The sequence below is a fragment of the Chlorocebus sabaeus genome, chromosome 4 (assembly GCF_047675955.1).
Source record: "Chlorocebus sabaeus isolate Y175 chromosome 4, mChlSab1.0.hap1, whole genome shotgun sequence".
Taxonomy (NCBI): Eukaryota; Metazoa; Chordata; class Mammalia; order Primates; family Cercopithecidae; genus Chlorocebus; species Chlorocebus sabaeus.
This window is the reverse complement of record NC_132907.1, coordinates 25,295,554-25,316,373: the sequence shown is the minus strand read 5'-3', so window position 1 is coordinate 25,316,373 and position 20,820 is coordinate 25,295,554. Positions and strand designations below refer to the sequence as shown.

The following is a 20,820-nucleotide window of genomic DNA, read 5'->3' as shown; positions in this document are numbered from 1 at the left end:
AGGTCATAGCCAGGTGTGGTGGCCCACACTTGTAATCCCAACACTTTGGGAGGCTGAGGCGGAAAGGCTGCTTGAGTCTGATCTTGAGGTTACAGTGAGCTGTGACCACGCCACTGCACTCCAGCCTCGATGACCAAGCAAGACCCTGTGTCAAAACAAAGAAAGGCTGTGTGCAGTGGCTCATGCCTGTAATCCCAGCACTTTGGGAGGTCAAGGCAGGAGAATTGCATGAAGCCAGGTGTTTGAAACCAGCGTGGGCAACATAGTGAGACCTCATCACAAAAATTTAGCTGGGACTACGTGCCTGTAGTCCTAGCTGCTGGGAAGCCTGAGGTGAGAGGATCACTTGAATTTAGGAGTTCAAAGCTGTGGTGAGCCATGATGACACCACAGCACTCCGGCCTGGATGACAGAGTAAATTTTGTCTCAAAAAAAAAAAAAAAATCCTACGTAGAAGATTGTTTGAAATTATTTTCTTGCCTAAATAAACAAAGAAATAACTTTCTGAAATAGCTGAACATTTCATTAGACAAAGACTATATTAAGATGAAATTCTTGGGCACCAATAAAAATAAACGAATTTTTCATTGTTAAAGGTACAATTTGATACTTTTGTTCTTGCTCCATTACCTTGGTTTGCCGAGAGTGGGTTATAGATATTCCCAAGAATACCCCAGTGGGCTCTTCAGTTATAATTTTTTTTGTCTGTCATGATGTGAGCAATGTTGAGAAGCACTGAAGACAATCTCTGAGTCAAGTAAGGGGACTTTTAAATTGCTAAAGTGTTCAACTCGCCCAGTTGCAAGCCTAAAAAGTTACGGATCACTAATGTCTTCTTTAGGTAAATTTACTGCACTTATCATGGAAGTAATCTCTAAAATTATATTTTTACCTGGTACAAATGAAGATAGAAATTTTCCAGATCTATCATAGCATGTATGTAATAAATGTGGCAGAGATGAGGCAATATTTGCAATATGTGAGCTGCGGAGAAAATACTCTGTAATTTGAATAACTACTAGTGAATGCAGAACATAGACTCTAGTATATACTCTACAATCAGGGATAGATTGATTTTTTTTTAATACCAGTTTTTTATAATTACTTCAGAAAATTGGCAACTTGTGAGTTGAGTGAGTGATTAGCCTTTTCTCAGAGGATATGTTGAACTTTTAAAAAGTGCTATGTTTTGGATTAAGTATTACGTTTCTCTGGCATTAAGTTGAGACCTTTTTATCGTGTCAATCTAATCTAATCTAATCATGTTTTTATCATAGGTGGTGGTGAGAAAGCCCGAGCACTTCACATATCAAGAGGAAAACTATTGCCCAGAGAAAGAATTGACAATCTCATAGACCCAGGGTGTGTACACAGCCAAGTACTGACTCAGAGTGTTCTCTGTTCCATGGTACTTTATTAGACAGTCTTGTAAATCAGTTATTTTGAATTCTAGTTCTTATCGTAAGATTCAGGAACATGTGTTTATTGAGAGCCTACTATGTGTCAAGCACTATGTGTTGATGTATTTACTGAGAGCCTACTATGTGTCAGGTACTAGTGATCTATCAGTGACCAAAACAGATGCAGATCTTTGCCCTACTGGAGTTTACATCATAGCAAAGGGAGACAGAAAACAACAGTAAAGATTGTAACTTCTGTAGTGTGTTAGTAAGTGATAAATATCATGAGAAAAAGAAAAGGTAGCCCAGAGTAAAGGAGAGGAAGATATGGGGCAAGTTGCAGTTTTAAGGGGTGGTGCCAAGGTAGGCCTCATTGAGAAGATGATGTCTGAGCAAAGATTTGAAGGAGGAGAGAGAGAGAGCCTTGTAACTCTCTGGGGAAAGAGTGTTTCAGGCAGAGGGAATGGCCAGTGCAAAGGCCCTGAGGTGGGAGTGTGCCAGATAATGCTGGTATGCTCAAGGGGCAGCCAGAAGGCTGGGGTGGTTGTGGTGGAGGGAGGGAGGGGAGAGGAGTAGGAGATGGGTCAGATCTTGTATGGCCTTGTGGGTTATCGTAAAGGTTTTGGTTTTCACCATGGGAGAAATGGGGAGCTATTGTAGGGTTTTGAACAGGAGATGATTATGATCTGACATAGCTTAAAAGAGTGATTCTGACTGCTGTGTTGTGAGTAGATGGAGCAGCAAGGGTGGAAGCCCTGTGACTAGAGGGCGATTACAGGGATTTGAGGGAGACGTGATAGGGACTCAGCCTAGGGTGGTGGTAGTGGTGGTGGTAGGAGTGCAGGGTTCTGGATGTATTGTGAAGACAGAGCCAACCCAACAGGATTTCCTGAAGGATTGGATATGGGGTACAAGGGGGAGAGAGGGGTAAGTGAAAACTCCCAAAGTGTTTTTTCTCCTGACATGGGCACACACATCCAACCTGGAGACAGCACTGTTAACACCTAGTATATCCTTCCAGGCCATTTGTATGCATATATATACCAGACACCTACATTTTTAAAAAACAAAAATGAAATCATGCTAAATTTGCTGTTTTGTAACCATCTCTCTTTTTTCCCTCCTAATGTATCTTGACCATGTAAGTAAGTGAGAGGCAGACTAGTGGTTAAGAGCCTGGCCTCTGGAGCAAGATTGCTTATGAAGCTCCCGGCTCTGCCACTTACTTACTGTGTAACCTTAGACAAGTGGCTTGATCTCTATGTGTTTCAGTTTCCTCATCAGTAAACCAGGGTCACAATAGGATCCATCTCAGAAGGTGGTTCTAAGGAGGACATGAGTGAGTGGTTTTTGTTTTTGTTTTTGTTTTTGTTTTTTTTGAGACGGAGTCTCACTGTCGCCAGGCTGGAGTGCAGTGTCATGATCTTGGTTCACTGCAGCCTCTACCTCTTGGGTTCAAGCGATTCTCCTGCCTCAGCCTCCCAAGTAGCTGGATTACAGGTGCGCACCACCATGCCCAGCTAATTTTTGTATTTTTAGTAGGGACGGGGTTTCACCATGTTGACCAGGATGGTTTCAATCTCTTGAACTCGTGATCTGCCCGCCTCAGCCTCCCAAAGTGCTGGGATTACAGGCATGAGCCACCACGCCATGCTGTAAGTGAGTGTTTCTAAAGCCCTTAGAAGAGAGCCTGGCACTTGGAAAGGATTTTTATTTTTATTATTTAATTAATTAATTAATTCATTTTTTGAGATGGAGTCTTGCTCTGTTGCCCAGGCTGGATTGTGCAGTGGCGCCATCTCGGCTCACTGAAACCTCTGCCTTCTGGATTCTGGTGATTCTGCTGCCTCAGCCTCCCAAGTAGCTGGGATTATAGGCAGGTGCCAACATGCCTGGCTAATTTATTTTATTTTATTTTTATTTTTATTTTTATTTTTAGTAGAGACGGGGTTTCACCATGTTATCCAGGCTGGTATCAAACTCCTGACCTCAGGTGATCCACCTGTCTTGGCCTCCCAAAGTGCTGAGATTACAGGTATGAGCCACTGTGCCTGGCCGTTTATTTGTTTTTTGAGACAGGGTCTCATTCTGTTGCCCAGGCTGGAGTGCAGTAGCACAGTCACAGCTCACTGCAGCCTTGACCTCCTGGGCTCAAGTGATTCTTCCACTTCAGCCTTCCAAGTAATTGGGACCACAGGCGTGTGCCATCCTGCCCAGCTATGTTAAAAAAATTTTTTTTCAAAAAACTAGCCGGGCAAGGTGGCGGGCGCCTATAGTCCCAGTTACTCGGGAGGCTGAGGCAGGAGAATGGCGTAAACCCGGGAGGTGGAGCTTGCAGTGAGCTGAGATCCGTCCACTGCGCTCCAACCTGGACGACAGAGCGAGACTCTGTCTCAAAAAAAAAAAAAAAAAAAAAAAATTTTTTTGTAAAGATGGGATTTATCCATGTTGCTCAGGCTGGTCTCGAACTCCTGGGCTCAAGCAGTGCATCCACATGAGCCCCACAAAGTGTTGGGATTACAGGCGTGAGTCACCCCACCTACCTCCAAAAGTTTTTAAGAGATGGGGTCTCAGCTGGGCACAGTGGGTCACGCCTGTAATCCCAGCACTTTGTGAGGCTGAGGTGGGCACATCACTTTCAGGTAAGGAGTTTGAGACCAGCCTGGCCAACGTGGTGAAACCCCGTCTCTACTAAAAATACAAAAAATTAGCTGGTCGCGGTGGTGCGTGCCTGTAATCCCAGCTACTCGAGAGGCTGAGGCAAGAGAATCACTTGAACCCAGGAGGTGGAGGTTGCAGTGAGCTGAGATTGCGCCACTGCACTCCAGCCTGGGTGACAGGGTGAGACTCCATCTCAAAAAAAAAAAAGAGACAGGGTCTCACTATGTTGTCCTGGCTGGCCTCCAACTCCTGGGCTCAAACAATCCTCTTCTCTCAGCCTCCTGAGTAACTGGGATTATAGACTTGAGCCACCACACTCATTTTAGATTTTTAAAAATAGATTATATACAACGTGTATTTGAAACATTGTCCCATTGAGGAAAAATCTTTTCCTTTTCCATGTGTAACTGTTTAAATGTGTAGTTTTTAATGACATTAATTCAAACAACATCCTTTCTTCCCTTTAGGTCTCCATTTCTGGAATTATCCCAGTTTGCAGGTTACCAGTTATATGACAATGAGGAGGTGCCCGCAGGTGGCATTATTACAGGCATTGGAAGAGTATCAGGGTGAGTATTCTACCTGTGCTTCATAATGTGGGGTTAAGAAGAAGACTTTGATGAGGCACAGGCATCCAGCACTCACTTTGCATATTAGCATGCGATTTATATGCTATTTATATTCTGTAGGACTGGCTGGGCATGGTGGCTTACGCCTGTAATCCCAGCAGTTTGGGAGGCCGAGGTGGGTGGATTACCTGAGGTCAGGAGTTTGAGATCAGGCTGGCCAACATGGTGAAACCCTGTCTGTACTAAAAATAAAAAAATAAGCCAGTGTAGTGGCACACACCTGTAGTCCCAGCTACTCGGGAGGCTGAGGCAGGAGAATCGCTTGAACCTGGGAGGCGGAGATTGCAGTGAGTTGAGATCAAGCCATTGCACTCTAGCCTGGTGACAGAGCAAGACTCCGTCTCAAAAAAAAATGAAAAAGATTTCTTTCCATGGAGACAAGGTCATGGAAGGAGACCAGTCTTTATCTTTTCACTAGAGATGCTCTAGTATTAGATATTATGGCTGAAAAAAATGCAGTCATTTAATAGGTATAAAGTAGCACTTAATTATAGATTCTTTCTTTTTTCCTTTTTTGTTTTTTTTAGAGACGGTGTCTTGCTCTGTTGCCTAGGCTAATCTTGAACTTCTGGGCTCAAACGATGTTGAATATAGGCTAGCACATCATCATTATTATTATTATTATTTTTTGAGTTGGGGTCTTACTCTGTTGCCCAGGCTGGAATGCAGTGGCATGATCATAGCTTACTGTAGCCTCAAACTCCTGGCATCAAGTGATCTTCCTGCTTCGGCCTCCCAGAGTGCTGGGATTACAAGCATGAGCCACTGCCCTGGCCTTCATTATAATTCAAATGGACCTTTTTTACATAAAAATTATTGTTGAATGGTTTATATCATCACTACTGTTTCTCTGACAAATGACAGATAAACTGGGTTTGCTCAAATTAAGCAAAAAAGAGAATATATTGGTTCTCTTATCTGGTAGAGTCTGGGCATGGCTGGATCTGGGAGCTCAAATGGTCTTAGGTATTATTAGGTCTCAGGCTGTTTTCTGCTCCTGGCCCTAACTTGCTGTGTGTCAGCTTTGTTTCTAGGCAGCCCCCCAAATCCAGAGGAGCGATGGTCATAGGCAGTTCCTGGTTTATATTCTCTTTAAGTTTAGCAGCTGCAGTGGAAGGCAAGATCCGCTTAGGCTTAGACCCTGTCCCATTGCCGAACCTCAGTGGGAACTCTGGGTAGAAAGACCTGGTCCCTGTGCCCCCCTTTAAGGTGGGCTCTGGGGTCAGTCCTACTTGACCCACCTGGATTAAAGATAAGAGGCAGTTTCTGAAAGAAAGTTTAGTTTTGTTGCCAAAATCATAGATGCTGGGTTGGCAAAACCAATAGCTATGCAATCTGGTATTTTTGTGGGACAATTTGATTTCTCATTCTGTAACAGGTCTGTGACCTTTAATAGACAAGCAGATATGGCTATGTCCCTTTGTCCATGGTCACATATCTAGCAAGTTGGCGGAGCCAGGATTTCAGTCTCACTTTGTCTGACTTCACAGCCTGGCCTCTTTCCAGTACCAGAGCTTCTTAAACTTTCTAGCGTAGCACCCCCAGTGGTAGGAAGTGTGAGCACACACTCTGGAGTGTGAGGTTATGGCCCAGCAACCTATGAGAAGCCTGCATTTCCTTTGAGGTCTAGTTTCTTTAATGTTAAATCATTAAAAGTTTGCATTCTATTCTATAAAATCGTTCATTGCAGTGCAGAAAAGGTTTTACATGACCTAGGGAATAAAATTGACGCTCAAAGAAGAGTCCTGTTTGTCTTGTGGTGAGCCCTGCTGGCCACATATCCTAGTATGAGAAGCCCAACACTACCCTGTGCTGGGTGTTCAGTTGCCGTTCTCTATTTTCAGCAGGGCTTTAATGACTCACTCTTTAGAGTTGTAGGCAGCATAAAGTGAGGTAACACAAACATCATAAACATAAAGAAAATTGAATTTTGTAAAGAGCACACTGTTGTCATCTCAGATTTCAAGGGTACCTCTGCCCTTAAGGTTTCCTGCCAGTGCTGTGCAGTTTCCCCAACCAGCCATTGTTGTCGGCCGCCCTGGTCTTTGTGACTCACACCCAGTAGACTGGCTATGGTGAGAAAGGGCACTGTTGACGACTCAGTACACCTTTCACGTGTTTTCAGTATATTATTTTAAAGTTTGCATTCATTCTGACTTCACGCAAGATAAACGTTATATTTTAGACTACTTTTAGTTTTATAGAAAACCATGGGGCTGTAATGTTGAAGAACAAAAATACAAAAAAGTAAATCTTACTACTATAGGTCAGTTTTCATTTTTGCAAAATACCCTCCTAAATCCTTTTAGGATTTATTTTTGAAGGCTTATTACTTTGAAGGCTTATTATGAGGAAATTCTTTTCCCTTGAGACTTGGATTTTGTTTTTCATTGTTGTCATCTTGTTAGGACCCTTTCATTCAAAGAACCATTATGACACATGGCTTAGGTTGTTAGTTTTTCATTACTAATCTAGGATCGATGACTCTTCAAAAACCAAGTATGAGTTTATAAACTTGTTAAAAGTATTCATTTTGTATTATATAAATGAATATGTGATTAAAGCTTGCATTTATGTCCTAAGACTGTTGCCTGCTAATGGATGTTAATAGTAATGTGTACTAGAAGTTGAAGGTCGTATTGGGGTGTCTTGTAATGAATGTAATTAGTTTTGAAGAAATCTCTTAAATTCTCTCTCCAATGAAATTTCTGCCTTTTAGAGTAGAATGCATGATTATTGCCAATGATGCCACCGTCAAAGGAGGTACCTACTACCCAGTGACTGTGAAAAAACAATTACGGGCACAAGAAATTGCCATGCAAAACAGGCTCCCTTGCATCTACTTAGGCAAGTCACAAGAGTGGTGAAATACACTATTATTAGCTGGTAAAATGCAAGATACTTGGGAAGGCTGTATGTATTACATTTGGGATGGGTATTTTAAAAATGTGTTGATTTCTCCCATAATTAAAAGGAAACACAAGTTCTTTGCTGAAAACTCTGGGGGAAAGTAACCAGGAACTGCTCATAGTGCTAGTGCATAATAGACATTTTGATGCATGCCAGTTTTTTTCTCTACACGTTGTGTGGTTTTTTTTTTTTTTTTTTGAGACGGAGTCTCGCTCTGTCGCCCAGGCTGGAGTGCAGTGACCGCATCTCGGCTCACTGCAAGCTCCGCCTCCCGGGTTTACGCCATTCTCCTGCCTCAGCCTCCCGAGTAGCTGGTACTACAGGCGCCCGCCACCTCGCCCGGCTAGTTTTTTGTATTTTTTTTTAGTAGAGACGGGGTTTCACTGTGTTAGCCAGGATGGTCTCGATCTCCTGACCTCGTGATCCGCCCGTCTCGACCTCCCAAAGTGCTGGGATTACAGGCTTGAGCCACCGCGCCCGGCACGGTGGTTTTTAAAAAATTTTTGTTCTCTAGATTCTGTTTTTCTTTTAACCTTATGGATTCAAACTGTGAAAAAAAATAGTCAATATTTATAGATCTCTTGAGTGCCAGGTACTGTGTTAGATATTCAAGTATTATATAATTTGAGCAGGTGTAATTTAAAGTAAATTTAATTTCCAATGAAAGTAAACTTATATTTGAAATTAGAATACATTTAAATCAAAGAACCTGAAAGCAAAGCAGTTTAAAAGGGGCCTTTCCTGGATATTGGGTTAGTCTGGTAAAATTCCAACATATGTTGGTCATTTATGCAGGTATTTGAACGGGTACTGATGTAGAGGTATTTTTTCTTTTTGTTTTTTCTGTGAAATTGAATTTACCTGGTTAACCCACAATACGAACTGCTCTGCACATAGAGAAAATAGCAAATGAGGCCCAGCTGCTTGCAGGTGCTGTGCCGGTCATTATAGGGGATACTGTGAGGAGGATTTTGTTGTCTCTGTCTTCAGTGAGCTCATAATGAATTGGACACAGCATATATAATGTGCAACCAACAAAAGACTTAATGGTTGCAGATTCTGAACAAAGTGCTTTCTATACATTTTTCAAGTCGTCCTACTATATGATATGGCTGCTTTTGTTATCTTCATTTCATGGGTAAGGAAACTGAGGCATAGGATGGCTAGGAAACACACCTGTAATCACACAGCTGTGAAGTAATGAGCTCTGCTTTGAACGCAGCTGACATATGTACCCACCACTCCAATCTGCGATAAAAACAGTATCAGAAGGCAATATGTATAAATTGTTATATGAATTCTGTAGATGGTTTTTGTATTGGTTTAGAAGAAGGAAAGAGACTTTTCCACCTTAACTCTTCAAGAATTTATGATGTTTCTGGGAGTTTAGCTGGTCCTCAAAGGAGAGAATGTTCTAAATATTTCAAGGAGAATTTTGCACAGAGGTAGCAAAGCCTAATGGGTTTGGGGCAATGAATCCTTTTGGCTGTATTGGGGGTTTGGAGAACGAGGCTCTATAATAGTTTAGAAAGACAGGGCAAGTTTTTTGTGAATGTGACTAAGAACCAATGCTGTCAGTGATACAAGTTTCCCTCCGTGTAGCACATTTTGTTCATAGAGATACTTATTTTTCTCATTTTCCTTGTCTTCAGCTGATTCGGGAGGAGCATACTTACCTCGACAAGCTGATGTGTTTGCAGATCGAGACCACTTTGGCCGTTTGTTCTATAATCAGGCAATTATGTCTTCTAAAAATATTGCACAGGTAATTTTTCATGAATGAAGTGTACAGTGGTGCTTTTTACTCCAAATGTCTTTACTAATTAGGTACTCTGTGGTGGCTTGAAAGTAAAACAGAATTTAAAACAAAATCTAATCTTTTTCCACAGAGAGTATCTTAAGGTTGTCTCCAACTAGAGCCTTTTATTAACTATAGGAATATTCCTGTGTTGTAATACGATTATTAAAACAGGGTTTTAGGCCAGGTGCGGTGGCTCACTCCTGTAATCCCAGCACTTTGGGAGGCCAAGGTGGGCGGATCACGAGGTCAGGAGATCGAGACTATCCTGGCTAACACGGTGAAACCCCATCTCTACTAAAAACACAAAAAATTAGCTGGGCATGGTGGCACGTGCCTGTAGTCCCAGCTACTTGGGAGACTGAGGCAGGAGAATTGCTTGAACCTGGGAGGCGGAGGTTGCAGTGAGCTGAAATTGTGCCACTGCACTCCAGCCTGGTGACGAAACGAGACTCCATCTCAAACAAACAAACAAATAAACAAACAAACAAAAAACAGGTTTTTAAAAGGAAAACAGGGTTTAAAAAGAAAGGGCTCCAGTAATTCCTTTTCTAGGGCTGTACCCTAGGGAAACTCTAATATATGCATGAAGAGATACTTAGAAGAGTTCATGCCCGGGCACCGTGGCTTGTGCCTGAAATCCCAGCACTTTGGGAGGCTGAAGTGAGAGGATCACTTGAGCCCAGGAGTGAGAGACCAGCCTGGGCAACATAGGGAGACCCCGTCTCTACAAAAAAATAAAAAATTAGCCGAGTGTGGTGTGGCACATGCCTGTGGTTCCAGCTTTCAGGACGCTGAGGTAGGAGGATCACTTGAGCCTGGGAGTTTGGGGCTACAGCGAGCTGTGGTTGCACCACTGCACTCCAGCCTGGGCAAGAGAATGAGACTGTGTCTCAAAAAAAAAAAAAAAGAAAAAAGAAAAATTCATTGTAGCATTGTTTGTTAGAGCAAAAGTTAGATAATAGCCTAACTGTCCACTAATGGGAGATTAATAATACAGTTTTATCTGTTAAAAGGAATGAACTAAAATTGCATCTGTCAACATAAGTCTCAAAAAGTAGATTGAGTAAAAAAATACTAGAATCAATGTACAGCTAATTACTATGTATGTAAAGGTTAAATACATCAAATCCTACTGTATATTATTTGTGTACAAATATGCACGTGGGAGTGACACACTCAGCTTTAGAACAGTGGTTGCCTCTGAGGTGGGAAGGAGGAGACAGGGATGAGGTAGGAGATAGACAGGCACTTCAGCTATGTCTCAAACACTGTATTCCTTTTTTTTTTTTTTTTTTTTGAGACAGAGTCTCGCTCTGTTGCCCAGGCTGGAGTACAGTGGCGCGATCTCAGCTCACTGCAAGCTCTGCCTCCCGGGTTCACGCCATTCTCCTTCCTTAGCCTCCTGAATAGCTGGGACTACAGGCACGTACCACCATGCCCAGCTAATTTTTTGTATTTTTAGTAGAGACGGATTTTCACCATGTTAGCCAGGATGATCTCAATCTCCTGACCTCATGATCCGCCTGCCTCGGCCTCCCAAAGTGCTGGGATAACAGGCGTGAGCCACCGCACCTGACCAAATACGTTATTCCTTAAAAAAAAGATCTGAAGTAAATTTTGCCTAATATCAAGATTTATTAAGACTAGGTATTAGGCTAATGGATGTTTGTTATTCTGTAATCTTTTTTGCATAGTTGGAATATTTATAATACAGATGCTGCTACTGTGTTTTCATTTCCTTATAGGATTTCTTAAGTTTGTCATATTTTTATTAATATTCTGATTAATTAATCTACACTTGCAATTATTGTATATCTTTTTGATTTTTCTATCAACATAGTTGGTTGTAATTGTTTATGGTATATTTTACTGTTACACAGTCACCTTGCCTACCTTTATGTTTTATTTATCTAAATAGAAACTTCGGCTTTGCTTACTTTTGCACAGATGGCCATTGCATTATCTATATGAAATTCTTATTACGATGTCCATTTAATCTGGTATTATAATTTTATCTTTTGGAGAAACAGGATCTTGCTATGTTGGCCAGGCTGGTCTCAAACTCTTGGCCTTAAGCAATCCTTCTGCCTCAGCCTCCCAATGTGCTGGGATTATAAGCCTGAGCCAACATGTTGGGCCTGGTGTTATAATTTTTATAGCTTACCTTTTATTGGTTTCCTAGGGCTGTTGTAACAAATGATCACAAATAGGGTGGCTTAAAACAACAGAAATTTATGTATTTATTTAGAGATGAATGTCTTGATATGTTGCTCAGGCTGGTCTTGAACTCCTGGCCTCAGACGATCCTCCCACCTTAGCCTTGCGAGTAGCTGGGCTTATAGGCGTGAGCCACCATGCTTGGCTAACATAAATTTATTCTGTGAAGTTCTGGAAGCCATAACTCTGCAGTCAAGGTGGCAGCAGGGCTGTGCTTCCAGGGGACATTCTGTTCCTTTCCTAACCTCTTCCAGCTCCTGGTGGCTCCAGGTATTCCCCTGGCTTATGGCTACCTCCCTCCCATATCTGCCTCCATCTGCACATGACCTTCCCTGGGTCTTCTCCTTCTCTGTCTTATAAGAACACTTGTCATTGGATTTAAGGACCACCCAGGTAATCCACAAGATTCTTAATTATATCTGCAAAAATACCTTTTTCAAATAAGATCACCTTTACAGATTCTGGGGATTAGGATATGGCTCTATCTTTTTGTCATTTGTCGGGGGAAGCCTATTTAAGCACTATAGCCCCTTATCATCTAACATGTTCTTTGCTGTGTCTTTCTGCTGCCAGCTGAAGTCTCTATTCCTGTGGAACTTTGAAGTTTGAAGTGCTTTAAAATCAGATCTTTTAAAAATCAAAAGTGTACATACTTCTTGGAATAAGCAATACCTGCTTATGATAAAAAACTCAAAATATCTGAAGGGCATTTGACTGAATATCTATCTTCCTTTTACTTATTTTATTTTTGTTTTTTAAAAATATTAGGGCTGGGCATGGTGGCTCATGCCTATAATCCCAGTACTTTGGGAGGCCAAGGCAGGAGGATTGCCTGAGCCCAGATGAGAACAGCCTGGGCACACACCTGTGGTCCTAGCTGTTTGGGAGGCTGAGGTGGAAGGATTACTTGAGCCCAGGATGTTGAGGCTTCAGTGAGCCATGATTGCACCACTGCACTCCAGCCTGAGTGACAGAATGAGACACCTGTCTCCAGAAAATATATATATATTTATAATATACAATATATCAAAGAAGAAAGATGGAGTAAGTACTAATGTTTTCAGTCCGAAGAAAAGTACTCACACAGAGCCTGACATCTTCAGTGCAGATTTCAGGTTTAGGGCTCATACATTCAGGAAAGGGTCAGAAAAGATACTATGGAGACTCAATATATGATAACAGAAATTTCTTTTTTAAATTCCAAGAGGTTCATATTATATATCTAATTCATATTATATAGTTCATATTATTTATAATGTCTATAATATACACACACATACACAGACACACAAACACAGACACACACACACACACACATCAGTATTTATTTGAGCTACTTCTCTTAGCCTTTATTTTTTCATGTTTCCCTTAAATAGGAATAGGAGGTTTAGGGTTAAGGTTTGCCTTCCCATATATATATATTTTTTTTCTTTTTTTTTTTTTTTTTTGAGATGGAGCCTGTCTTCCAGGCTCGAGTTCAGTGGCACGATCTTGGCTCACTGCAAGCTCCACCTCTTGGGTTCATGCCATTCTCCTGCCTCAGCCTTCCGAGTAGCTGGGACTACAGGCGCCTGCCACCATGCCCATCTAATTTTTTTGTATTTTTAGTAGAGACAGGGTTTCACCGTGTTAGCCAGGATGGTCTCAATCTCCTGACCTTGTGATCTGCCCGCCCTGGCCTCCCAAAGTGCTGGGATTACAGGCGTGAGCCACTGCGCCTGGCCTGCCTTCCCATATTTTTATGAACTGTATTTTTAAGTTTCCATAGTATCTTTATCTTTCTCTTACTCTGATTAATTTTCTTGGGCAAGCCATGGTGGTTCACACCTCTAATCCTAGCACTTTGGGAGGCTGAGGTGGGGGATTGCTTGAGGCCAGGAGTTTAAGACCTAACGTGGCCAGCATAGTGAGACCCCATCTCTCTGTTTTTTTTTTTTTTTTTGAGATGGAATCCTGCTCTGTCCCCCAGGCTGGAGTGCAGTGGTGTGCAATATTGGCTCACTGCAACCTCTGCCTCCCAGGCTCACGGGATTCTCCTGCCTCAGCCTCCCGAGTAGCTAGGACTATAGGCACATGCCATCATGCTTAGCTAGTTTTTGTATTTTTAGTAGAGACAGGGTTTTACTGTGTTGCCCAGGCTGGTGTCGAACTCCTGAGGTCAAGTGATCTGCCCTCATCGGTCTCCCAAAGTGCTGGGATTACAGGCATGAGCCACCATGCCCAGCCCGGTCCCCATCTTTTAAAAATGAAAAAACAATTTTTTTTATCTGCTTATTTTTCTTCTCACACCCCAAAATCATGTTGGTACCTTTTCTTTAAAGGAAACAAAAAGCACCAAAATGATGCCAAAAGATAAAGACCTTTTCTAGCTTCTGCTGTTTTTGAAGCTTTTCTCCCACCCTAGGTGGCTACTTTCCCGCCCCTCCCCCCCCCCCCTTTGAGATGGAGTCTCACTCTGTCATCCAGGATGGAGTGCAGTGGCACAATCTCGGCCCACTGCAACCTCCACCTCATGGGTTCAAGCAATTCCTCTGCCTCAGCCTCCCCAGTAGCAGGGACTACAGGCGTGCACCACCACGCCTGACTAACTTTTTTGTATTTTTAGTAGAGAAGAAGTTTCACTGTGTTGACCAGGCTGGCCTTGAACTCCTGACCTAAGGTGATCCACCCGCATTGACCTCCCAGAGTGCTAGGATTATAGGTGTGAGCTACCACACCCAGCCAACGTTCTTAAGGATTGGCATAGTGTCTTCATTTCTGACTGCTCACTCCTTCAAACCTCCGTGCCCTATGAGAATTTCACCAGCCGAGACCAGATTGTCACTCTGCACAGCCTCTTGGTATCATCATTTTTTTCCTTTTTCCTGAAATTCTCCTTATGCTTCATACCACTGGTGTGCCCTTATTTATTTATTTATTTATTTAATGATTTAGCCAGATCTCATTACCTGTCATCTCCCTGATCTTTCTCTAGTCTTGACCCCCCTCTACATCTCCACTTCTGAACCTCAGGGGTTCTGCTTTCTCAGTCAATTTCCTGCTGGTACCTTAGTGTGAAATAACAAGAAATATACACATTGATCTCTGTCCCCAGTTCCAGGAACAGAGCTCCTAAAATCCTCGTAAGTTTCTGAGCAGTAGGGTTACTAGGAGGCTCTTTTGTTCCAATATTTGGTGTCTGCCCCAGTTCCTCAGACAGAATTCCTAATACCTTGTAGATAGGGGTACTAGAAGAATCTTTTGTTCTATGATTTGGTCTTTGACCCTCATTCTTGTCACAGAGCTCCAAAATCCCTTGGAATTTCCTGGGTGATAGGAGCATCTTTTGTTCTAATGAGGTGACTCTTAGTGGGCTCCTGGATGGTGCTGGTCACCAAGAGACCAAGCCATGACCATAAACTTGGAGCTTTCAGTCCCAGCCCTGTCCTCCAGGGAGGGAGAGGGGCTGGGGATTGAGTTAAGAATGAACTATGCCTCTGTGATGAAGCCTCCATAAAAATCCCTAAACTAGGGTGTTCAGAGAGCATCTGAGCTGGCAAACTCATCCAAGTGCCAGGAAGATGGTGCATTCCCGCTCTGTGGGGACAGAAGCTCCAGCACTCAGGACTTTTGCAGACTCACCCTATGTATCTCCTCATCTGGCCATTCATCTGTATCCTTTATGGTGTCCTTCTTAACCAGTAAACGTAAGTAAAGTGTTTGCCTGAGTTCTGTGGGCCACTCTCGTAAATTAATCAAACCCAAGGATGGGTAGTGGCAGCCCCGATTTACAGTCAATCAGAAATATAGGTGACAACCTGCTCCTTGTGGATTGGCATCTGAAGTGAGGGCCATCTTGTAGGACTGAGCCCTCAGTCTGTGGGATCTGAGGCTGTCTCTAGGTAGACAGTGTAAGAACTAAATTGGATTAGAGGACAGCTGGTGTCTGCTAGAGAACTGCTTGGTGTGTGGAGAAATACCCCCACATATCTGGTGTTAGAGGTATTGAGTGACTGTGTCAGACAGTAGGAAAATCACTTTTTCCTCTGTCTTTTTAGACTTAGGTTCAAACTAGACACTGAACACATTAACTTCTGCTGCTCATTTGTTCCTTCACCTGAGTTCCCATCTGCTGCTAGCACTCCCTTGCTCTCTCCCTAGGACTTGATGTCATCCTTGGCTCTTTTCTCTTCATTTTCCCTTACTTAGTCCTTTTAGGTCAAAAATATACATCTTTGTCATTTTTGTATCCCCGGCAGTTGCTCTGATGCTGGGCACAAAGTCAACACATCCTAAGCCTTTGCCGAATACACTGATGAGTCCTGTTGGTTTCACTTTTGGGTAGGTCCTCTCCACTCTGTTCCTACTGTCACCCCCAGAGGTAGCTCAGGCCTTTGTTATCACTACACTGTGGCTCTAACCTCGCCTGCCTGGCGTCCCTGCCTGCCTAGTCTATCCTTTCCCATACAGTGGACACGTGCTGCAAGGTTATTCTTTTATGTGGCCCGCCTGTTACTATTTGCTACAAAACAAAGCTCCTACTTCTTAGCCCAATACTTAAGTCCCCGTGTGATCAGATTTCAACCTAACTTTCTAGCATTATTGCTTCTGGACCCTAAACTGCAGTCAACCTGATGCAGTCACTAGTCTCCATATATACTCTGGCCTTTTTTGACCATCTGCTCAGGCCTGTGCTGGTCCTCTTTCCCCTCATCCTCCTGGATCTGAGTCTCCAACCCATCTTCCAAGACACATCACCCATGCCACCCTTTTAAGGAAATCCCGGAATCCTTTACTGGAAGTAATCTTTTCTTTCTCCTAGCTCCCATAGTTCTTGTACGGTGCCTTACTAATGGCATTTATCCCTTTGATCTAGATATATCTGGACTAATTTCCTCTACTAGTCTGTTAGCTACTTGAGATTCGAGACAATTTAGATGAATTTTTATATCCTCACACATTTCTCTGAGATGCTGTTTACTTAATATTTATTAAAAGATGAATCTCCTTATAACTATTAAAGTTATAACATGATAGATATTAGTGGTTCTATTTCCTAATTTTAATATTTGTTTTGTTGTTTATTTAAGACTTTGGTTTAGACAGACTGATACAACAATTCCTTATATTTATTATATAAGTTAATCACTTTTAAGTTCAATTATGTTATGTATTCATTTCAATAGTAAGCATCAGCTTCCTTACTCAAATTTAGTTGTTGTTTTTCTCTCCAAGGTTGGTTTTTATTTAATGTTATTTGCCTTGCCCATTGTAAATTCATTTACCTACTTATTTCAAAGAGTGTGTCTATTGGCAATCATATCTGTATAGTTTTCTATATCTTTGCTGCTGTAAGAATGTGGATAGATTCCTATAGACCTTCCAAGTTTCAACATTTTCTTTTGCTGTCAAGCAGAAAAGGTAGTTAAGCTAGGTGCTTACCTTTACGTTCTCTTCTGTTTCATCTTTCTTTCATGGCAGGTTTTAAGACCCCTTAATTGTTTCTGAAGTTTAAAGAGTTGATGTGTTGGTGTCTGGTGGTCTTTCTTCGAGTCTCATGTTATGAGAATGTCTTCTCTGGGCCTTCTCCATATCAGAGGCCTGATGACATGATGATCTTTGCAATGTGCTTCTTTTATTTTCCCAAAGGTGCAGTTTAAATGTGTCCCCCAAAAGTTTATGTGTTGGAAACGTAGTTGCCATTGTGGTGATGTTAAATGGTGGCACCTTTGGGAGGCGATTAGGTCATGAGAGCTCTGCCCTCATGGATGGATTAATGCTGTCATTGTGGGAGTTTGGCCTTTTACTGTCTGTCTCACACACTCTTGCCCTCTCTTGCCCTCCCAACTTCTGCTCTTCTACCATGGGATGACTGTCAGATGGCAGTGCCATGCTCTTGGATTTCCCAGCTTCCAGAACTGTGAAAAGTAAATTTCTTTTTTTTTTTGAGATGGAGTCTCGCTCTGTCACCCAGGCTGGAGTGCAGTGGCCGGATCTCAGCTCACTGCAAGCTCTGCCTCCTGGGTTCACGCCATTCTCCTGCCTCAGCCTCCCAAGTAGCTGGGACTACAGGTGCCCGCCACCTTGCCCGGCTAGTTTTTTGTATTTTTTAGTACAGACGGCATTTTCACCAGGTTAGCCAGGATGGTGTCGATCTCCTGACCTCGTGATCCACCCGTCTCAGCCTCCCAAAGTGCTGGGATTACAGGCTTGAGCCACTGCGCCCGGCTGTAAATTTCTTTTTAAATTTTTCTTTCTTTTTTTTTTTTTTGTAGAGATGAAGTCTTGTTGCTCAGGTTGGTGTCGAACTCCTGGCTTAAGCAATCCTCCCACTTCAGCTTCTCAAAGCGTTGGGATTATAAGCATAAGCCACTATGCCAGGCCAAATTTCTTTTCTATATAAATTACTGAGTCTTGGGTATTCTGTTATAGCAGCAGCAAACAGTCTGAGACACTGATTATGGTTTCCATGTCTGGCTTTTTAAGTGTGAGGCTTAGAATCCTCCACAGAAGTGGGATCTTCATATGTGTTTTCTTTAGGTCTCATATTACTTTTCATTTTTATAGTTTAGTGATAGTCTAGTTTGCTGTAGATTGATCTTTGCTCTGGTGCATTGGTTCTCTTTCTTGTTTTAATATAAGCAACAAGGTGTTTTTGTTTGAATGAATAGTTTATTTCTTCTCAAATAGGCATCATTCATCTAGCCATACTTAGTTGCAATTCCTCAGGCCTTTCTCTTTTCCTTTGTGTTGTATTCTGCCTATTTTCACTTCTTTTTGGAGACATATTTAAAATTATTCTCAGGTTTCCTGTTTTTCCTCTTACCTTACCTCCCTCCTCCTCCCTGCTTGCCTTAGCTTATTATTTTTGAAATGTATCTTGTTGGTTTTCACTGTTTTCACCTTGGTAATTGTTCTGAGGAGCTTAGGATAGGTACTGCATCCTTTTTCTTTTTTTCTAAGACAGGGTCTCACTCTGTTGCTCAGGCTTGAGTGCAGTGGCACAGTCACAGCTCACTGCAGCCTTAACTTCTAAGGTTCAAGTGATCCTCCTGCCTCAACCTCCCAAGTGGTTGGGACTTCAGGTGCACACCACCATGCCTGGCTAATTTTTATTTTTATATTTGTAGAGATGGAATCTCACTATCTCACTATGTTGCCCAGGCTGGTCTCACACTTCTGGGCTTAGGGGATCTTTCTGCCTTGGCCTCCCAAAGTGCTGGGATTACAGGCATGAACCAATGTGGCCTTTTGTTGTTTTATTTGTTTATTTTTCGAGACAGGCCTCATTATGTTGCCCAGGCTGGTCTTGAACTCCTGGGTTCAAGTAATCCTCCTGCCTCAGCCTCCTGAGTAGCAGGGATTACAAGTGTGTGCTACCCTGCTTGGCTTGTTTTAAAAATGCATTTCAAGGTGGGCGTGGTGGCTCACACCTGTAATCCCAGCACTTTGGGAGGCCAAGGCGGGCAGATCACTAGGTCAGGAGATCGAGACCATCCTGGCTAACATGGTGAAACCCCGTCTCCACTAAAAATACAAAAAATTAACTGAGTGTGGTGGCGTGTGCCTGTAGTCCCAGCTGCTCGGGAGGCTGAGGCAGTAGAATCGCTTGAATCCAGGAGATGGAGGTTGCAGTGAGCCGAGATTGCACCACTGCACTCCAGCCTGGGTTATAGAGTGAGTCTCCGTCTCAAAAAAAAAAAAAAAATTAATTTCAACCTGTCATGGAGATGGATAGGGCCTAGGAGAAACGAAATCACTGTTTGATTACTTTGAGGCCCTCTGACAAAAAGATTGAGGGGGAAACAGAACATACTGGGTAAGATGGACTTTTTGTATTCTGTGTGCGTTTCAATCTATCCAGTTGGCATAGATAAGCATGACTACTATCAAATCAGTGGTATTGATCAGTCAGTATAGTTGATAAAGCTCTTAAATTCTTGACAGCTATTGAATTGAGATGTATATTTTCTGGTTTTTATTTTTTAATGGTGGTTTTTCAGGTAGGGGCAGGAAAAATGTGATGTGGGCAGTAGTATCTGCTTTCTACTTTGAATTGAAAAAGAAGTAAGGTGACATTAGAAAAAATTATTATATTTTTAATGGCTTTTTCATCAAGCAGTTGGAACTTTTTTCTCCCTCCAAGTTACATTACATTTATCACAGTATTTCTATGAATTGGATAGTATTCTACAATTTTGCAGGGAGGAACTGAGGTCTAGAGTTCACCAAGCTTTTCAGAATTAGATCAAAAACCTCTTAGCTCCCTGTCAGAGACCCTTTCCATGGGGCAGGCTGCTGACCTACAATATGTAATTTGCTTTTGGTGCAAGGAGACCCAGTCTCTCTTTGTTTAGGCAAGACCTGGAGGGTAATGAAATTCAATCTAAAGCTTTTCCAGATGATTACCTCTGTTTTGTAGCATCTCATTTCCTTTTGCTCAGAAATGTTGCCTGTGCCTTCTGTGGAGGGGCTGACAAGAATTGTTACTGTCAGGTATGTCTTATCCTCATCCTTCTTGTACTTTCTTACTCTTGATTCAAGTCTTAGAATCACCTTACCTTGCAAGAGGTGTTTGTTCCTGTCACAGAGCAGGCCCACCTCACTGGTGACTGGGTGGACCGTAGCCTCTCGGTGGAGTTCTCTGGAGTTCACCTCTGTCCCATTGCAGATGCAGGTCCCTGTGATGTCTGTCCTGGCACAATGCCTGTGTTGTACCACATCACAAGCCAAATCTCTGCCTCCGAGTCTGGTCAGAAAAGTTTCTGGTCATGCATCTTATGTCCTTTCAGTGTCCTCATGTAGCGACTTTGTGGTACCACCAATGAATGCTTTGGGACATGGCAAGTTATTAATGCTGTTTGGCCCTGGGATTCCTGTGCTTTTTGAGAGGAAGAAGCAGATACAGGAAGAAGCAGATACACCTGGGCACAGTGGCTCATGCCTGTACTCCCAGCTTCTTAGGATGCTGAGAGGTAGGAGGATTGCTTGACCCAGGAGTGCTACCTGGGCAATATTGGGAGGCCTCATCTCCAAAAAAAAAGAAAAAGCAGACACAGTGGCAGAACTCTTGTTCCATTCACTTTGTCACCTTTCGTGAATAAGTGAATGACTCAGAACTAAATTACAAAGATTATTAGTTGGGCGTGGTGGTGCACCTGTAGTCCCAGCTACTCGGGAGGCTGAGGTGGGAGGATCTCTTGAGCCCAGGAAGTCAAGGCTG

General features: G+C 42.6%; 1 protein-coding gene across 1 annotated transcript in view; it reads left to right on the top strand.

The window, feature by feature from the left end:
• MCCC2 (methylcrotonyl-CoA carboxylase subunit 2) overlaps positions 1-20,820 on the top strand; it is a 69,325-nt gene that overhangs the window by 9,007 nt on the left and 39,498 nt on the right. Inside the window, exons 3-6 of the mRNA XM_007974863.3 lie at positions 1,278-1,362; positions 4,529-4,630; positions 7,410-7,537; positions 9,253-9,365. Coding sequence (XP_007973054.3) covers positions 1,278-1,362; positions 4,529-4,630; positions 7,410-7,537; positions 9,253-9,365 — 428 coding nt within the window. The remainder of the gene's footprint in view (positions 1-1,277; positions 1,363-4,528; positions 4,631-7,409; positions 7,538-9,252; positions 9,366-20,820) is intronic.